General features: G+C 34.0%; 1 protein-coding gene across 3 annotated transcripts in view; it reads left to right on the top strand.

The window, feature by feature from the left end:
• Nucleotides 1–18,622, top strand: part of MAP3K1 (mitogen-activated protein kinase kinase kinase 1) — an 82,515-nt gene extending 63,893 nt beyond the window's left edge. For 2 of the 3 annotated variants that reach the window (XM_081282019.1, XM_081282018.1), the window contains exons 7-20: nucleotides 363–484; nucleotides 1,056–1,137; nucleotides 1,250–1,433; nucleotides 3,401–3,679; nucleotides 5,608–5,729; nucleotides 7,702–7,793; nucleotides 8,077–8,266; nucleotides 8,577–9,861; nucleotides 10,222–10,374; nucleotides 11,152–11,314; nucleotides 12,724–12,855; nucleotides 14,658–14,800; nucleotides 15,462–15,593; nucleotides 17,749–18,622. In XM_081282019.1, the coding sequence (XP_081138145.1) occupies nucleotides 363–484; nucleotides 1,056–1,137; nucleotides 1,250–1,433; nucleotides 3,401–3,679; nucleotides 5,608–5,729; nucleotides 7,702–7,793; nucleotides 8,077–8,266; nucleotides 8,577–9,861; nucleotides 10,222–10,374; nucleotides 11,152–11,314; nucleotides 12,724–12,855; nucleotides 14,658–14,800; nucleotides 15,462–15,593; nucleotides 17,749–17,898 (3,229 nt within the window). In that variant the 3' untranslated portion in view covers nucleotides 17,899–18,622. The remainder of the gene's footprint in view (nucleotides 1–362; nucleotides 485–1,055; nucleotides 1,138–1,249; nucleotides 1,434–3,400; nucleotides 3,680–5,607; nucleotides 5,730–7,701; nucleotides 7,794–8,076; nucleotides 8,267–8,576; nucleotides 9,862–10,221; nucleotides 10,375–11,151; nucleotides 11,315–12,723; nucleotides 12,856–14,657; nucleotides 14,801–15,461; nucleotides 15,594–17,748) is intronic. The other variant, XR_014020628.1, reaches the window with a different exon arrangement.
• The last annotated feature ends 276 nt before the right edge of the window (nucleotides 18,623–18,898 follow it).

The following is an 18,898-nucleotide window of genomic DNA, read 5'->3' as shown; positions in this document are numbered from 1 at the left end:
GTGGTGCTGAGGATCAAACCCAGGGCCTCACACCTGCTAGGCAAGCACTCTACTGCTGAACCACAACCCCAGCCCACAAGTGCTGTTTTTCAGATCGCAGCTCATGTGTTGAATTGTATTTGTGGCAAGGACAAATTAACTCACACTTACAATCTGTAAATACACATATATGGAATCTGATTTGAAATTTGTCTAAGCTAATAGGAGAAATAATTATCCCTGAAATAGTTAATAGAAGATGCTCTTAATTATTTCTAATAATGTGTTTGTATTTTAAAGAAGCATAATTCTAATTAGCATATTGCATTAATTCTGTCTTATATTCTTTTGTACTTAGTACTTTTGCTCCTCCTTCCTTATAGCATAAAGGATGAAGAAGAGCAAATGTGTCCTATTTGCTTGTTGGGCATGCTTGACGAAGAAAGTCTTACAGTGTGTGAAGATGGCTGCCGGAACAAGCTGCACCACCACTGCATGTCCATCTGTAGGTGACTCCTTTATCCCTGTGCTTACTCAACACAGTTGCTCTCCAGCTAACCATTTTATTTGGAATTGTATGATGAGTTGTGGGGAAATTAGTGAGAATTGGGTGGAAAAGTGTTCCTAGGCCATATGTAAAGTTTTCAACAAATTAGAGTTTAGGATCTGTTAGAATTGATCTGTCTGAGCAATGACATCCAATATCGTGTGATACACGTGGAAGTAGAAGGAGTGCAGAGTTCCCACCTGGAAGGTGTACATGAAAGAAGGTCTGGGGAAGCTTTACAGAAAGGGGGAACATCAAAGCAAGGCCCGGAATTACCCAACCTTGTAATCAAGTGGGGCAGAACATTTTGAACAATAGTGAGGAAAGTACATGTTGTCTTGACTAATAAAATAGCATTTGCAAAGGCATCAGAATAATTAAACTGCTATGCTTGCCTGCTTTCAGGTACTCCAATAATTATTGTTGGTTCCTTCTATAGAAATCCTGTACTGTTACGAACAGTTATGACATATAAATACTTAATACATTTACATTTTTGTAAGTATTCTGTATTTATTTATTTTTTTAGGGGCAGAAGAATGTAGAAGAAATAGAGAACCTTTAATATGTCCCCTTTGTAGGTCTAAGTGGAGATCCCACGATTTCTACAGGTAGTAATTTTGAATTAATGATTTGCATATGATAAATAAAAGTAAAAATATTATCAAAGTGATCTGTTAATCTGTAAATATTTTTTAGCAAACTTTGTATTTTTCATTTTAGCCATGAGTTGTCAAGTCCCGTGGATTCCCCTTCTTCCCTGCGTGCTGCACAACAGCAAACCACACAGCAGCAGCCTTTGGCTGGATCACAAAGAAGGAATCAAGAGAGCAATTTTAACCTTACTCATTATGGAACTCAGCAGATCCCTCCTGCTTATAAGGATTTAGCTGAGCCATGGATTCAGGTAAATAGTTCTTCATTCTTCATTTCTCAAAGAAGATTTGCAGATCAATTAATGTATTTGTCCGCTTTCTTTACCCTTTTATAACTTATCAAATATTTTGCTTGCCTTCATTATGACTCAGTCCATTGAGAATTTTACTTTTACTTTGGTATTAATACAGTTACACTTAAAAATTTCTTTCTAGGTTCAAATTTTGTATCTGGAAACATCTCATCCTGAACTAACAGATAAAAAGTCTTCCCAAGAGTAGAAACTGAAACTCTTCAGTGCTAGCTTTTTTCAGTGTTTAATCCTCATTCCTGCCAAAGTTTTCTTATTTGCTACCATTGAAACTCAATTTCTCCTTAGATCCTACCAGCATATAAAAATGGGTGCTTGCTTAGTGGATGAATAAGAAAAAATTGTGGTAATTACTTTGTAATAAGCATTTTATTTATAAGGACAGTTTTCATTCTTTTACCTTCTCTTATGATTGCTTCTTCATCCTCAGTAAATAAGGTTTTTGGTTGCTTGGTTTTTCATGATTTTCTTGATTGTTGAGTGCTTAGTCTGCTATTTTAGAAAAAAATGTGGGGCCCAAAACCAGTGTCTTCAGTAAACAATAATGAAGTAAATATATAATTTTTATAATTTGTTAAATTCTGTTGAATACTGTTAAGTTTGTGAACAGATGTATTAACTCATTAAGCTTTTACATCATTAGGACTTGTTTCCCTTTTCTTTTTATGACCATTATAGTTCTTCAGCTTTGCAATTCTCTTTTCTAAGCATGTTAGCAACCTATTATAATAAAATAAACCTATTATAATAAAATAAAATCCACAAAATTAATAAGACATCTCAATTCTTTTATCTAGTTCACTAATGATATTTAATACAGATCTTGACCTGCTCCTTCAGGATCCCATAAAGAAATCTCATGTTGATTCTAAGCTATTAGATGCTGTTCTTTCAAGGCCATAGTCTAGTTTATTTTGCTTAAGATTTGGTTTGGTCTAGGTTGTATATTCTGGTTGTTTTGTTTTGTTTTAAGAATGTTATAGGCTGAGTTAAAACTTAACACAGTGGTATTCTACTTAAGAGTGCCAGAAGTTTATATTCTTTTTGGTTTATTCTCATTTAGGTCCCTTTTAAAGGACACATACAAATAAGTATGTCATGGTCTGCTTTTCCCAAAATTGTGTTTTCCTCTCTAATATATAGAAATTTTTCACACAATAAATTATCTTAGTTGTTAAGCTTATTTTTAGCCAATTGGTTAATAATGTCAATGCCATTTACCTTTTTCCTTTTTTAGGGATTCTTTATTCTGCAGCTTTGGAGGCATGGTAGTGAGGACTGTAGCAACATTCATAATTCTGAGTGCATCATTACTGATTTAAACACAAGCATTCTTTCTATAGTTGTTTGGTTTTTCCTCTCCATTCATCATAGTTCCTGTTTTGCCTAGACCCACATATTTTTTTCAACCATTTTGTATAAGACAAATTCAAATAAATTATTTTGACTTACTACAGTCATCTATAAGAGAAGTACTCTGTTTTAAAACCTCCACTCTAGTGCCTTTCTTGACTTGGCTTTTTTAAAAATCTTGCTCCAGTTGTTTCCTTGTAAACTACCTTAATATGAATATAAAGTTGGAATTCTTCAGAATTTTTTTATTGTTGGCTTTTTGTTTTTGTTAAACATGAAGGGTACAGGCCTAAAAATACAAGTATATCCATCTAATTCATGGAGTTTACTCATCATTTTCCTTGAACTAATAGGTGTTAATGACTTAATAATTACCTTGACTCAAGTGTAAAATTCCTCCTTAGGATTTCTAAGTAACTAGGCATATTGAAATTGAGTAGTATAATGAAGAATAAAAAAAATGAATATTTTTTTCTTTAATAATCAAAGAATTATTTTTAACTCAACACATTGGATTTATTAGTTTTTCTTCACATTGTGTTTGTTTGATATAGGTGTTTGGAATGGAACTCGTTGGCTGCTTATTTTCTAGAAACTGGAATGTAAGAGAGATGGCCCTCAGGCGTCTTTCCCATGATGTTAGTGGGGCCCTGCTGTTGGCCAATGGGGAGAGCACTGGAAATTCTGGGGGCAGTGGTGGAAGCAGCCCAAATGCTGGAGCCACTAGCGGGTCTTCCCAGGCCAGCATCTCAGGAGATGTGGTGGAGGCCTGCTGCAGCGTCTTATCAATGGTCTGTGCTGACCCTGTCTACAAAGTGTACGTTGCTGCTTTAGTAAGTAGTTTTATTCCACAACATATCATTATGGTTTTTCTTCCTTTCATAGATACTCTTTTAAAGATATAATAAAATGACTGTCTTTTTGTCTATAGCTGGTCCTCATTTTTGAATGTGTATCTGCTTTCCTAAGTCAATCTGTCTGTGTCTCTGGAAGGAAAAGACAGGGGGATTGGGAGGCAGGTACAGTAAAAGTATTTTACCTGATTTAATTTTGGAAAATCCAAATTCTACTCTTACTTCATAATCCCAGGAATTTATAATTTTTCATTTATCATTTGAATTTTATTGGTTTTAATCTGTTAAAGTTTCCTTTATATGCTGCTTATTCCCCCCAAATAACAATGTCTTGCTGCTTGTGTTTTCCTCAGTGGTTGCCTCACCCATGACCAATTAAAAATGTTTTGTGGGATTTAAAAGTGATCAAAGTTACTTTGATTTTTTTTATGTTGTCAATACACATTAAGAAAAATATCTTTCCTTTGCATTTACTAGGGATTCTTCATGTTTTACTTAATTTTGCGTATTAATCTTTATCAAGTAATATGTTTGTCAAGTGGCATTCCTTCCATTAAGGCACTGAAAATTCTATTTATGTTATTGTACAATAATATATTTCAAGTATTTTGCAAATGTGTTTAATGAGCGAGCCCTTGGATTTGAGCCACAACACTGCAAAATAAATAAATAAAATATAATGAGCAAATTCATTCATTTTTTTTAATCTTATGTTGTTATAATTGTTTTATATTTTCAACACAAATAAATAATATTTGAATGGTTAAGGTTTAAGTTATCAAACTTATAGCTATCAATAAAGAAAAAACATTATAGAAAAATTATATATTTTTATAATTGATCTTTTGGAGATTAATTCTTCAAGGAGAATTTATTTATGATAAACATTTTGCTTGACTTTTTATAAATATTATATGGAGATTCAGGAAGCTTTTCACAGAAGAGGGTTTCATGACTTAGACACCAAGCTGTTTTTCTGGTTTAACCTGTTAAACAGTTGTCTTTCATGAGAGCAATAAAGAGGTAATTTTACAGACAAAAACTTTAAGTGTATATTTCTTAGACCATTGTTTCTCAACCTCAGCACTATTGCCATTGGCCACATAATTGTTTGTGAGGAATGGGAGAGCACCAGGGGTGCTTTCCTGGGCACTATTAGGATGTCCAGCAGCATCCATAGCCTGTTCCCACTAGATACAGTAGCAAACCCACCTCACCCCTCTACCCCCTCAGACCCCTTAGTGATGACAAGCAAGACTGTCTCTGGGCATTGGCAAATGTGCAGTGGGACTCAAAATTGCCTCCAGTTCAGAATCATTGTTGTAGAATAGTTCTTAACTAGTATGTTTTTAAAACTCAGCCTCTAAGTTACCTCTCATAGTCTTTTTTCTTCCTTGCATTACCACTTGTGCCTAATAAATCTTCTTGAGAAATAATACAGTATGATGTTTGGGGTCAGAATTGAGTGACTTCATCATTTATCATACTAACTGGAATACTAATGTATTGATTAAATTGGGTCTAGTGTAAGATATAGAGACCTGATTCACAATCTATTTTCCCATTTGCTAGCAGTATGACTTTAGTAAAATTATTTAACTTCTTTTAAACTTAACCTCTCTTAAACTTTAGTTTGCTCACCTATAAAATAATGAAAAAATCTTAACTGTTAGATTTGGAGTGATGTTATATAGAAGAAACCTAACCATATTGCCTAGCACATTGTGAGAATGTTGAATATAAGATACCTATCATTGTTTCTTAAACACCCTTTTAATTAACACCACTTTGAGTTATGATTCATTTCTATCATGATTTATTTGGTAGTTCCCATTGTCTCAGATTAGGCCATTGTCTCTGATGCTTTTTAAATGTAGTTAAACTGACCTTCAGGTTTTTTTCCCTAGAAAACTTTGAGAGCCATGCTGGTATATACTCCTTGCCACAGTTTGGCAGAGAGAATCAAACTTCAGAGACTTCTCCGGCCAGTTGTAGACACCATCCTAGTCAAGTGTGCAGATGCCAATAGGTAAGACCTTATTGATGAACCACTTCAAACCACTGTATGAAAAGTTTCTCACACCACTTCAAACCATTGTGTATTAAAAGCTTCAAACTGGGCGGGGTGGCACATGCCTGTAATCCCAGTGGCTTAGGAGCCAAGACAGGAGGATAGCAAATTCAAGATTAACCTCAGCAACTTAGAAAGGCCCTAAGCAACTTAGAACCTGAAATAAGAAACTAAAATAAAAAGGGTCGGGGATGTGGCTCAGAGATCAAGCGCCCCTGGGTTCAATCCCTGGTACCAAAAAGCAAACCAAAAAAAAGTTTTTAGCACAAGCCTCACACCTCATAGAATATTTGGTGCATATTTGTTAAGTGAGTCTTTGAATATTGTTTTCTAATGTAAGATTTGAAATTAAAATTTAGAAATTTAGAAGACTTTTAAGGTCTAGGAAAAGGATCTAATAACAAGTAAAAGCTAGCATAAAAAACTGCATGACCTGCACAAATTGTATTGTGATTGCTTCTCTTAAAGAACTTCATAATCTGAAGTCCAGTGATAAGAACAAGAGCAGACACATATATATAAGTGTAATCTCATTTTAAAGAAAGAGTTACACAGGATAGGCACCAGTGACATCATTATACCTACTAATGCCCTCTTTTCATAATCAAAAAAGAACCTCTTCCATTATTTTCATTGTAATGGAATTTTACTTTATTTGTGATGGTGTAGTTTTTGTGATTTTATGTTCTCCTGCAATATCTTTAAAAATTGACAGGAAATGAGAATAATACTAAGTGGAGAGAAAAATATGAAGTTGAAAATTGTGAAGTTTGGTACAGTAAAAATGGGTATAAGCCATGCTTTTTTCAGACCAATGGTTCTCTTTGTTTTCCCCTTTTATAAAATGGTAGGAAAAAACACTTTCATTTAATAAATATAGCTATAGTACATGACTGTTTGAAACTGCTCATCTTTACATCCCAGCAGATCTTGAATTGCAAGAAGTGTTCAGTCTCCCTTATTTTGCTTTTCTTGTTGCACCCAGATCTCTTGTCAATTCAATATTTGTCTTCCTGCCCAATTATCTGAGTTAGTTTACAGAGGGTCTCAAAATCTAGGTACCTAGGGCTAGGGATGTAATTCAGTGGTAGAGTGTTTGTCTATCATACACAAGGCCCTGGGTTCAATCCCCAGCATTACACACACACACACACACACACACACACACACACACACACACACAAAAGAAGTACCTAGCTGTGCCTAGATTCTTATCCCACGAAGTCTGTGTTTTGTCTCCATTGTTTTCTCACATAAGCCTCCAGATTGAAAGTATGAGAGGTTTTCTACTTGCTTGGGGAAATACCTGGAAAACATTGGCAAATTAACAAATAACTTGAAAATGCATAGGAAAAATCATGTGAGTCTTCAATATTAGAATAGGTAATTTTCTGAGAATGTGGGTGTTTTGTGGCATTTGTTGTTCACTTTCTGAAATTCTAAAGTCAGGTTGTTCACTTGGTGGATTGAAATAATTGAAAACATAAGAAATACTATAAAGGGATCTTATGATATTTGGGTTTTATGATATTCTCAATCTGGAGAACATAAGGGTTTTGGATAGCAAGGTTTTGTTTTTAATTTTAAAAATTCTTAATGAAAGTTCAAAGATTAAAAAAGTCATAATTTGCATTCATTTTTATTTTAAAAAGATAGTATATGAAAGTAAACCTTTTATCTGATTTTTAAATAAGTACTTGCTTTCTAAGAGCCAGTACTGAAGATTCTATGCTTAATGTATGTGATAAATTTATGAATTAGACCTACTAATAATTATTATTACTTGGAGTAGTATTGTTAATGTGATTTTAGTGGTGGAAAAGTAAACACTCCAGAAAACATTGTTTTTCTGCTTTATCACAAGGCTTTATATTTCTACTCTGATATTGATATATATTTTGAATTTATATTGCTTTCCTTTCATTTTTAGCCGTACAAGTCAGCTGTCCATATCAACACTGATGGAATTGTGTAAAGGCCAAGCAGGAGAGCTGGCAGTTGGTAGAGAAATACTTAAAGCGGGTAATAACTTTATTACTTAATTTTATTACTTAAAATTCATGCAGCATGTTTTATCATTTTCCTTAACCTAGTTAGTCTCTGCTGGGTCCATTACAGGATTTTGAAGTAATTATGTAAATTGATTCACCCAGCTAAGGTTAGAAATATGAGTCTATCAAGGAGAAATTCTTAAAACTAATATAATCCAGGGTATTCTCATTGGCCTTACACCATTCAATCATATTTTGTTTTAGACTTTCATATCACTCTTTGTAAGTCATTTTATTTTTACTTTCCTTTTTAGGATCCATTGGTATTGGTGGTGTTGATTATGTCTTAAATTGTATTCTTGGAAACCAAACTGAATCGAACAACTGGCAGGAACTCCTGGGCCGTCTTTGTCTTATTGATAGACTGTTATTGGAATTTCCTGCTGAATTTTATCCTCATATTGTCAGTACTGATGTTTCACAAGTTGAGCCTGTTGAAATCAGGTGATTTTTTTTCCTCTGCAAATATATGACTTTCCTCTTCATACTTACCCCACATTCTCTCCAAGAATGGTATAGTTTAGATTTATGAAAAGCTCAGAAATTTAAAAGCATAGATAAGTTACTTGTACCCTAATATTTGCCTGGCATAGAATCCTAAAGTCTAAGCTGTTTAATTAAAAAGTTAAAGATTTCTCATACAAAATTATTTTTGAAGTTTACAATCTATAAATTACCTTTTTTAACGTTCCATACCTTTATAGTCGTTGAACTTGTCTAGTAATTGAATGTGTTTTGTTTTGTTTCCTTTCAGGTATAAGAAGCTGCTGTCCCTCTTAACCTTTGCCTTGCAGTCCATTGATAATTCCCACTCAATGGTTGGTAAACTCTCTCGAAGGATATATTTGAGTTCTGCAAGAATGGTTACTGCAGTACCCCATGTGTTTTCAAAACTGTTAGAAATGCTGAATGTTTCCAGTTCCACTCACTTCACCAGGATGCGTCGTCGTTTGATGGCTATTGCTGATGAGGTGGAAATTGCTGAGGCCATCCAGCTGGGCATAGAAGACACCTTGGATGGTCGACAGGACAGCTTTTTGCAAGCATCTGCCTCTAATAGCTATCCGGAAACCACAGAGAACAGTTCCCTTGAGCGCACAGTACATTTAGAGAAAACTGGAAAAGGATTATGTGCTACAAAATTGAGTGCCAGTTCAGAGGACATTTCTGATAGACTGGCCAGCATTTCAGTAGGACTTCACAGTTCCACTACAACAATGGAGCAACCAAAGCCAATGGTTCAAACAAAAGGCAGACCCCACAGTCAATGTTTGAACTCTTCTCCTTTGTCTCATCATTCCCAATTAATGTTCCCAGGCTCATCGACCCCTTCTTCATCTGCCCCATCTGTACCAGCTGGCTCTGTAACAGATGCCTCCAAGCATAGACCTCAGGGTTTTATTCCCTGCAAAATACCTTCTGCATCTCCTCAAACACAACGCAAGTTTTCTCTACAATTCCAGAGAAACTGTTCTGAAAACAAAGACTCAGATAAACTTTCTCCAGTCTTTACTCAGTCAAGACCCTTACCCTCCAGTAACATACACAGGCCAAAGCCATCTCGACCCACCCCTGGTAATACAAGTAAACAGGGAGATGTTTCAAAAAATAGCATGACACTTGATCTAAACAGTACTTCCAAATGTGATGACAGCTTTGGCAGTAGCAGCAATAGTAGTAATGCTGTTATACCCAGTGACGAGACAGTGTTCACACCAGTAGAGGAGAAATGCAGATTAGATGTCAGCACAGAACTCAATTCCAGTATTGAAGACCTTCTTGAGGCATCTATGCCTTCAAGTGACACAACAGTCACTTTTAAGTCAGAAGTGGCTGTCCTCTCTCCTGAAAAGTCTGAAAGTGATGATACCTACAAAGATGATGTGAATCATAATCAAAAGTGCAAAGAAAAAATGGAAGCTGAAGAAGAAGAAGCTTTAGCAATTGCCATGGCAATGTCAGCGTCTCAGGATGCCCTCCCCATGGTTCCTCAACTACAGGTTGAAAATGGAGAAGATATTATCATTATTCAACAGGATGTAAGTATCATCTTTAAGAGGTTAGAGTTTCCTTGGGGCATGCTAAAATATAATTCAGAAATGCTGTTTTTATCATTGCAAACAGGTTGTTCACATACAGTTATTAAGTATACATTAATAATGTCCATATCATTTAAAGAGCAATAGTTCTGGCCTATTTCAGAGACATTTCTGGTTGATTCTGTAATGGTAATCACTTCTGCAATAAACATTGGTTGCTAGCATTGTCTGTTCAGAAATGAATTTTATAGGTGATTTGGGAAACCAGACTAAACAAGAATGATATTTTGCCAGGTTAATTTTATACAATCTTGCTCTTTTAACTTAACAGTAAAAAGATTACTTTCATTTAATATGTAGACACCAGAGACTCTACCAGGACATACCAAAGCAAAACAACCTTACAGAGAAGACACTGAATGGCTGAAAGGTCAGCAGATAGGCCTTGGAGCATTTTCTTCTTGTTATCAGGCACAAGATGTGGGTACTGGAACTTTAATGGCTGTTAAACAGGTAAATATCTAGTGAGCACATAAGTGAAATTATTCAAATTATAAAATGAACCATGGACAAGTGAATAGAATAAAGGACATATGTAATCATGCATTTATATACTTTAGCAATTTAAGCTTTGAGAAATCTTAAGTTTTAAAATAGATGTTACCAAAGCACTACAGACTCATGAATTCTTTATTAGAAGTTGAAGCCTGGTTATTGTAAGATATAATAGCAAGATGGGCCTTATGGATGTTTTGTTTTGGTTTTTAATTTGTTTTTGCCTGTTATGATTATTAGAAGTATGGTTTCAATACTCTTCAGCAGTATACTAATGTAATACTGCCTTGCTTTCTGTGGGTTGCTTTTCAAATGAGCATACTTATCAAGATGTGAAAATAATAAAGCTTTCATTTTTAAATCATATCGATTGTTCTCCCTGATCAAGCTTTTCTCATCTTAACGTTGTCTTCAAACAATCAGTATCTTGACTGTATCCTAGTTTGGTTTTTGGTTTTGATTTGGTTTTAAGAGTATTTTTTTTGTTGTTTTTGGTTTTGGTTTTGGTTTCATTTTTCTGATATTTCATTGCTGCTTATGCTACATTCTTATTTTCTAAAACAGTTTGACTTGGCTAGTTTTTTTTTTTTTTAAATAAAGTACACTGCACTCGTGAGTACAAATGCCATCTGCTATTAATGTAAAAGCTAATTTGGATTTGTTCATTTTAGATCAGGTTGTTGGAACTAAAGAGAAACACCAGAATTCATATCTTTGTGAACATGTTTGAAACAGGTGACATATGTCAGAAACACATCTTCTGAGCAAGAAGAAGTTGTTGAAGCATTAAGAGAAGAGATAAGAATGATGAGCCATCTGAATCATCCGAACATCATTAGGATGTTAGGAGCCACATGTGAGAAGAGCAATTACAATCTCTTTATCGAATGGATGGCAGGTATGTTCATGTATTAAATTATGAGTAATAATGCATAGACTTACATTTCTGCTCTTTAGGGAAAACAGTGTAATGAACATTTTTTTTTTTTAAATAGATTAAGTTTCTAAAAGCAAACCAATTCTAACATACTAACATAAATTATAACTACTTTGTTTTATCTTTTTTTTAAAATATAATAAAATACTACCTCTACCTTTAAGTTTTTACCAGTGTTTTTAAGTGATTATATAGTATTGGTTTATAAGAATCGTCTTTTTTTTTAAATTTGGTTTGTGATCCATATTTTTCTGGGTGGCCATCATTAATTAAACAGATTTAAGAAGTATTTTCACATAATATAGAAGTAAAGTTATATTTTTTAAAAATTAGTACAGGTAAACTCATTCAACCTTGTCATCTTGAACAAAGACTGAATTTTATTTTCTCTTATACAGAGTATACAGTAAAATAAGTGATTAAAGATGTGGTGAATAGATTGTGTTGATTTTTTAGATTTGCTTATCTCTGATCTACTTTTTAGGTTAAACATATAATTATTTCACTGTCTTATATGCTTTCTTTATATAAATTTTGGAGTCGTCTTAATCTATAAACAGAATTAAAAATAATATGTAGATATTTTAGACTATTATCTCAGAATAAAGACATTACATTTTCATTTTAATTAATTATTTTTATGTTATGTATTTTAACTTATTCTAATGTTTCTACATTGCAGGTTATGTACTTACATGGCTACTTATATGTCCACAGTGTTTATGGCAGCATAAATATTTTTGAACATGTTGAAATACATAATATTTGATAGATTTATAATATTTTAAACAAGAATTCTTAGAATTTTTTTTTAATTTTGAAGAACAATAATATTGTAAAAACTTCCAAATGAAGTCTTTGAGTTTGTGACTTGCCCCAGGTCAGAGTTAGTAAATGGTAGGATATGACTGGGCCTTTGGCTTCTCCTTCTGGTCTCTTTACCTTCTGCTAAATAACATGTAAGCATTGCTTACTTAAGTTGGTAATAAAGGCATTTGTATATTTTGATTGAGAAGATAGAGGAGTGAACTGTATGTTTCAGAAGTGGTACCATTCAAAATTAACTTCTAAAGCTTTCTGAAATCTTGGGCTTCCAATAAACTAGCTTCATGAGGATTCTATAAAAATTGAACTAAGAGATTTTTAAGATGATCTAGGAAGTCAGTTTCACCTTGGTTTTTTGTTTTGGTTTGGTTTGTTGTTTGTTTTTGTTTTGTCAGTTTCATTTCTGATAGTAAGATATGAATTGAACATTTCAGTTGAGAATATCAGTTCTTGCCTTGCAAGCTTAAGAAACCAAAGTGTAATAGACAATTTTAATTCTGGCCTAAGTTTTTGATAATCATTACTGTTTTGTGTTTGTGTTACAGGAGGATCTGTGGCTCATCTGCTGAGTAAATATGGAGCCTTCAAGGAATCAGTAGTCATTAACTACACTGAACAGTTACTTCGTGGCCTTTCTTACCTCCATGAAAACCAGATCATTCACAGAGATGTCAAAGGTAAGAATTCTTTTATTTTCCACTAAGAAAATAAATGTCATTTTAAAATTTGGACATTTGTTGATAGTTTCTGACCTAAGTTTCTAACTATGGGATTGTTTCTCTGAATAACTCAAATTTCTAGAATACTAGAACTTAAAGGAGCTTTAAGGTCATTTAATCTGCAGCACTCATTTTATAGAAATGTCAGTACTAGAAAGGCTGTCTCCTGATCACTTGGCTTGTTGGCTTCATATTGTGCTGCCTCCCAGGAAGTTTCTTTTCTTGGTTTTATTTGTTTTATTTAAAGTAATTGGTATATCATAAACTTCTGTTAAGAAAAACTCAGATCTTTTGTGGTTTAGTTCATTTTTATAAAGGACAACTTTGGTATTTCATAATGAGGCTCTTTAGTACTTCACATAGTCTATCTACTGAAGGAGTGTTATAAGGTTAATTTTTAGGAATAAGATCAGAAACTTTGCAACTGATTAAAAAGATACCTAGGGGAAATACTCTAATGTGTAGGCATAGATAGCACTTCCTCAGTAAGACTCATGTAGCTCAGGAAATAATAACAAGACTTAGTACGTGGGATAGCATCAGATTTAAAAGCTTTTTGCACAGCAAAGGAAACAACACTCTGAAGAGAGAACCTACAGCATGGGAAAAAGTCCTTGTCAGCTACTCTTCCAATAGATTAATATCTAGTAAGACCTCAAAAAACACCAAAACCTCCAAATAACTCATTCACTAAATGGGAAAGTGAATTAAAAAACAAAAAACAACAACAACAAAAAAAAAACTCCTCAAAAGAAGAAATACAAATGGCTTACAGTTATCTGAAAAAAAAATTTTGACATTTTTAGCCATCAGGGAAATATAAATCAAAACTACACTGAGATTTCATCTCACTCCAGTTAGAATGGTAGCCATTAAAATACAGATAACAAATGCTGGTGAGGATATAATGAAAAAGGAATTCATACACCTTGGTGGGAATATATAGCCACTATGGAAATCAGTATGGAGATTCCTCAAGAGAGTACGAGTGGAACCACCATATGACCCAGGTATTCCACTCATCAGTATTTATCCAAAAGAATTAAAGTGTACAGAGATATATGCATACCCATGTTTATGTCAACACAGTTCACAATAACCAAGTTATGGAATCAACCTACATGTCATCAACAGATGAATGGATAAAGAAAATGTGGTGTGCGTATATGTACACTAGGAAGTTTTGCTCAGCCAGAAAGAAGAATGAAATTAGGTCATTTGCAAGAAAATGGGTGGAACTGGGGAGCATTACGTTAAGCGAAATAAACCAAATGTGGAAATACAAGTGTCATGTGTTTTCTCTCATATGCTGAAACTAAAGGAAAAAAAGTTAAAAAAAAAAAAGATTAATTTTTTATTAAGCTAGAATTATGAAATGAGCATAAATTTAAATTGGTCTAGACCAGTATGTTTCCACAAAACTTTGTCTTACAATGTAAATTATACTAAAATTTGAATTTTGGAGAAAGATTTTGTTGGAAATCATTATACTAAAGGTTTTTGAAAGGTTCACCAAGTCTCTGCCCTTTATCTTTGTATGCCTTAATTCTTTTTTTTCCAGATTTTCTTTCTGAGGTTTTAGATTTTATTTACACTGGAGAGATCTGTGTGTAAATAAAGTGAAGGAAGAAGAGAGGATCTTTCTCTTAACCTCTGACATGTAGTCCATTCCTTTCTTTTTTCTTAGTACTGGGTTTTTAAAATCAGTTCTTACTTTTTGTTTTTAACATACAAGGATCATTTCCTGTTTCTCTTGACAGGTGCCAATTTGCTAATCGACAGCACAGGTCAGAGGCTCAGAATTGCAGATTTTGGAGCTGCAGCCAGGTTGGCTTCAAAAGGAACTGGTGCAGGAGAGTTTCAGGGACAGTTATTGGGGACAATTGCATTTATGGCACCGGAGGTGAGAAGTAGCTTTGTGATGAAAGAAAATATTTTGGAGGTCTATGTGACAGCATTATACCACATTACTTCACAGTGGTATCCAGTATATGCTTAGAACTCTAGGGCCCTTAAAAAAAGATTTTAACAATATCTACATTTCAGACCCTTATTTCAATCCTTTCCTTCTACGTCTTGAAAAAATGACAAAACATTTTTAATAGATTTTCTTAAAGGCAAAGTACTGTGGGTTAGTTTATAGTAGTTGTTTTGTAGTAAACCCAAAGTATCCATAATAGAAATATTTTAAAATTATCTATTCCCAGGGGACATGAGCCCAGAGGCAGGCCTTGTCAGTAGTAGACGTTTACTATTAGAGCATTGCTCCACTGAACTCGGCCACTGTGTGCACAGTTCTTCATGTTCATAGGCAGTGATTATTTGTTGCCTACTTGCCCCATCATTTACTAAGATCATGGGGGGCTGCTTTGGAATTCTGTGATGTTTATTTTTGTGCTACATAGGATATTAAGCTTATTAATGACATATCAGGCAGGCCAGGAAATTGTTATTTATTTATTTTTTGCTCTGAAGTAAACTTAGAATTTAGAATCCAGAACTACAAAATTGTTTTCTCTTTTTTAAATGAATCATGTTACCAAATTAACTCTGCTTTATTTTAGGTCCTGAGAGGTCAGCAGTATGGTAGGAGCTGTGATGTATGGAGTGTTGGCTGTGCTATTATAGAAATGGCTTGTGCAAAACCACCTTGGAATGCGGAAAAACACTCCAATCACCTTGCTTTGATATTCAAGGTAATTGTGAGATAAAAATTACTTCTTTGTGACTTAAATTCTCATGGGTTCTCCCTGTCAACCTAACATAAAGACATACCTTCCTTGAAATAAATGTATATGTATATATATCCAGAAATTTAGATAGTGTTGTCACTTTAAACTACTTTTATGTGGCATTTACAGCCATTTCCAGTGTTCCAGGTTGTTATGGTCAGTAAAGTCTCTTACAAACACTGAATCACTGTCCCCAGGCAAAATATGCACATATACCTGTCATTTTAAAAACTTGAAGCTCTTCATGTATTTTGCACAATTAGAATTTTTTTTAAATCTAATTTACTGTTTTCTTTATTTAAAAACTTTACATCAATTATCAAATCCTATTTACCTTTTTTTCAATTCCCAAATTCCCAATGTAGACTAGTATACTGGTTGAGATTTTTACCTTTTGAGTAGACAATTGATAGGCCTTGAAATCATACAGACCTGGTTTCAAACTCTGACTTTCAATGCCAACGTGACCATAGGAAAATAACTTTTTGTGTCTACCATTTGTTTTCTTCTTTGTCAAATGGATACAATAATAGGACTTATTTCATGGGACTAGTATGAAGATAAACAGAAGTACCTCTGGGACTTAGTCAACCACTTGGCCCACAGTCACCCCCTCACCTGCCATAATTTCCTTCAGTTCTCCTCACCCCTAGTCAGCTCTCTAACAGTCTTTTTCTGGAGTTCTCTCTCACTTTCCCTCTGTTCTTTTATGCTTCCTTTGTCCCCTCTCTGTTGTGGTTCAGATGCTGAATCTCATTAAGGCCCACACCCAGTGCTGCACCCCCTGCCTGGGTGTTTCTTTACACCTCTGCCCACATCTGCTCCTTCTCCAGACTCCCAGAGCATTTTTGTATATGTCTGTTTCTGATCCTTCCTTTGTTGATATTGTGGTTATTTATGTTCCCATCTTATCTTTTTCAAACTGACGCTCCTTGAGTCTGTTCATGTCTGATTAATTTTTTCCCTTCCAGAGTCTTATACAGAAGTTACTCAATACTCATGGTTAGGATCAGTGTGAAGTTTGCTGTTATTTTTAGAGCTTTGTTAAAATCCCAGAAACAAATGGAAATGAGTTTCAGATTGGCACAGTTCAATATTATAACAGATTTCATTGCATTCTTCCTCACAGGTAGAGTTTAAAGAGAATTATACTGTGACATTTTCAGTTTCCATAACTCCCAGTAAATACTTTGAGATCTATGAAAGCCACAAATAGGTAGAAAAACAGCTTTTTTCAAATATTTTTATACCTCTTTGTGCTAGTTTAAGTTGCTATAGCACCTTTTTTTTTTTTTTTTTAGAGAGTGATTTGGCAATAGCTGCCCAAATTTTAAATGCCCTTATTCTTTGATTCAGCTCTGCCCATTGTTAGGAACCCATTCTTAAATTTATCCATAGGAAATTGCCAAGTTCAGGATTATCCATTGCACACTTAATTGTAGAATCTAAAACCTGAACTAATGGAAGTGCCCGACACTAAGAAATTATACACACAATGTAAAACTGTACAAATTTTGAGAGTAAGGTCAAGTTGGTGGTGTTGATTTACAAAGTGCTATGAGATATAGTAATAAGTGAAAAGAGCAGAATGTATAAAGTGTTCCCTTTTGTAGGAATTTTATAAAGAAAATCTAAGGTATGAAAATATTGACTTTTTTACTTCATGAAGGAAATACGAGAAATAGGTGAATGATTACATTTGGAAATAGGGAGAATGGATGTCATTTTTTGTTTTGTATTTTTTGTTTTCTGGTGTTTAAGGTGTATACATATCAGTCAAGTATATCTTGGTATAAGATCATAGACTTTTTAGAATTTTTTTTTATATCTGTATTTTTTAATCCAAAGCATTCACTTACTAGGGTGGGAAAAGGGAAAGTTTTCTTATGATTAGAAGTAGGTAGGTTTAAATTATTTAGATTCATTCTTAACTTATTTATCAAAAAGTTAGTTCTTCATGGTGTTCGATACTAAGAATTAAGGTGTGTCCAAATCGAAGATAAAAATTAATGCAGTGGACAATCATGTATAGATAGAGGTTTTGAAATTCATGCACATGTTTTCTATATCCAAAGTGCACTTGTGGAAAATTTCAACACTATTGCTTTTTTTCTTACAGATTGCTAGTGCAACTACTGCCCCATCAATCCCTTCACATCTGTCTCCTGGCTTACGTGATGTGGCTCTTCGTTGTTTAGAACTTCAACCTCAGGACAGACCTCCATCAAGAGAGCTACTGAAGCATCCAGTCTTCCGTACAACATGGTAGCCAGTTTATACAAATAAAAACTGTAATAGAGACAGGATGCTCAACAAGAAAAAAAACTTTCGTGGGAAACCACGTCGATATTCTACTGGCCTTCATGCCACTGTACAGCTATGAATGAGGCCAGTGGGGAACCCTTACCTAAGTATGTGATTGACAAATCATGATCTGTACCTAAGCTCAATATGCAAAAGTCCACAAATTGTGCAGAAACTGTAAACCGTGCCTTTCAACGAACTGGCCCTAGGTGAACAGGAAAGCAATGACGTTTGCATGACTAAACAGAAGCATAATTTTATTTTTTTGGAGCACTTTTTCAGCAATATTAGCAGCTGAGGGGCTCAGGATCTATTTTAATGTTTCAGTTATTCTTCCATTTCATATAGTGATCACAAGCAGGGGGTTCTACAATTCCGTTCCTTTTTTTTCTTTTTTTTGGTCACTGGCTATAAAAAATCAGTATCTGCCTCTTCTAGGTCAGAGTATGGTATGAGTAGCAGTAAATACATAATTTTTTAAAGTTGATATCTTCTTGACCCACAATTGACATTTTTTTTTTTTAAATGCCTGGGCAATTGTGGTTCATGTGCATTTTACTGTTGGCCCATTCATTTCGTTTTTGGAAATTATGGTTCTGTATTTTCATTTCACCTTCATTTTTCTTTAATATTCAGGGAAAGGTGATCTTTTCAAACCAGAAAAAAAAAAAACAGGAAAAAAAATAGAACTAGGTGTGAATTAGAATTTATTAAATATCTTGCTATTGCAAGAGTTTTTAACTACAGATTGAAAAATTTTTAATTGGAATATAATAAAGTACTGCCTATATTGAGTCAGTCACTACTTTTACTGTGCAGGTTAAATATAAATTAACAAAATCAACTGTTCAGCTTACAATCAAGAACAGGATTACCTTCAAATTTATTTGAATTTTTTTAGTGTTTCGGTTTCTTTTGCTAAATGGTAGGAAACTTCACACCATTTAAGACTTACTCTTTATATA

Source organism: Spermophilus citellus (genome assembly GCF_964194105.1).
Source record: "Spermophilus citellus genome assembly, chromosome: 1".
Taxonomy (NCBI): Eukaryota; Metazoa; Chordata; class Mammalia; order Rodentia; family Sciuridae; genus Spermophilus; species Spermophilus citellus.
The sequence above is the reverse complement of the archived record's forward strand: the minus strand, read 5'-3'. Positions and strand labels throughout refer to the sequence as shown.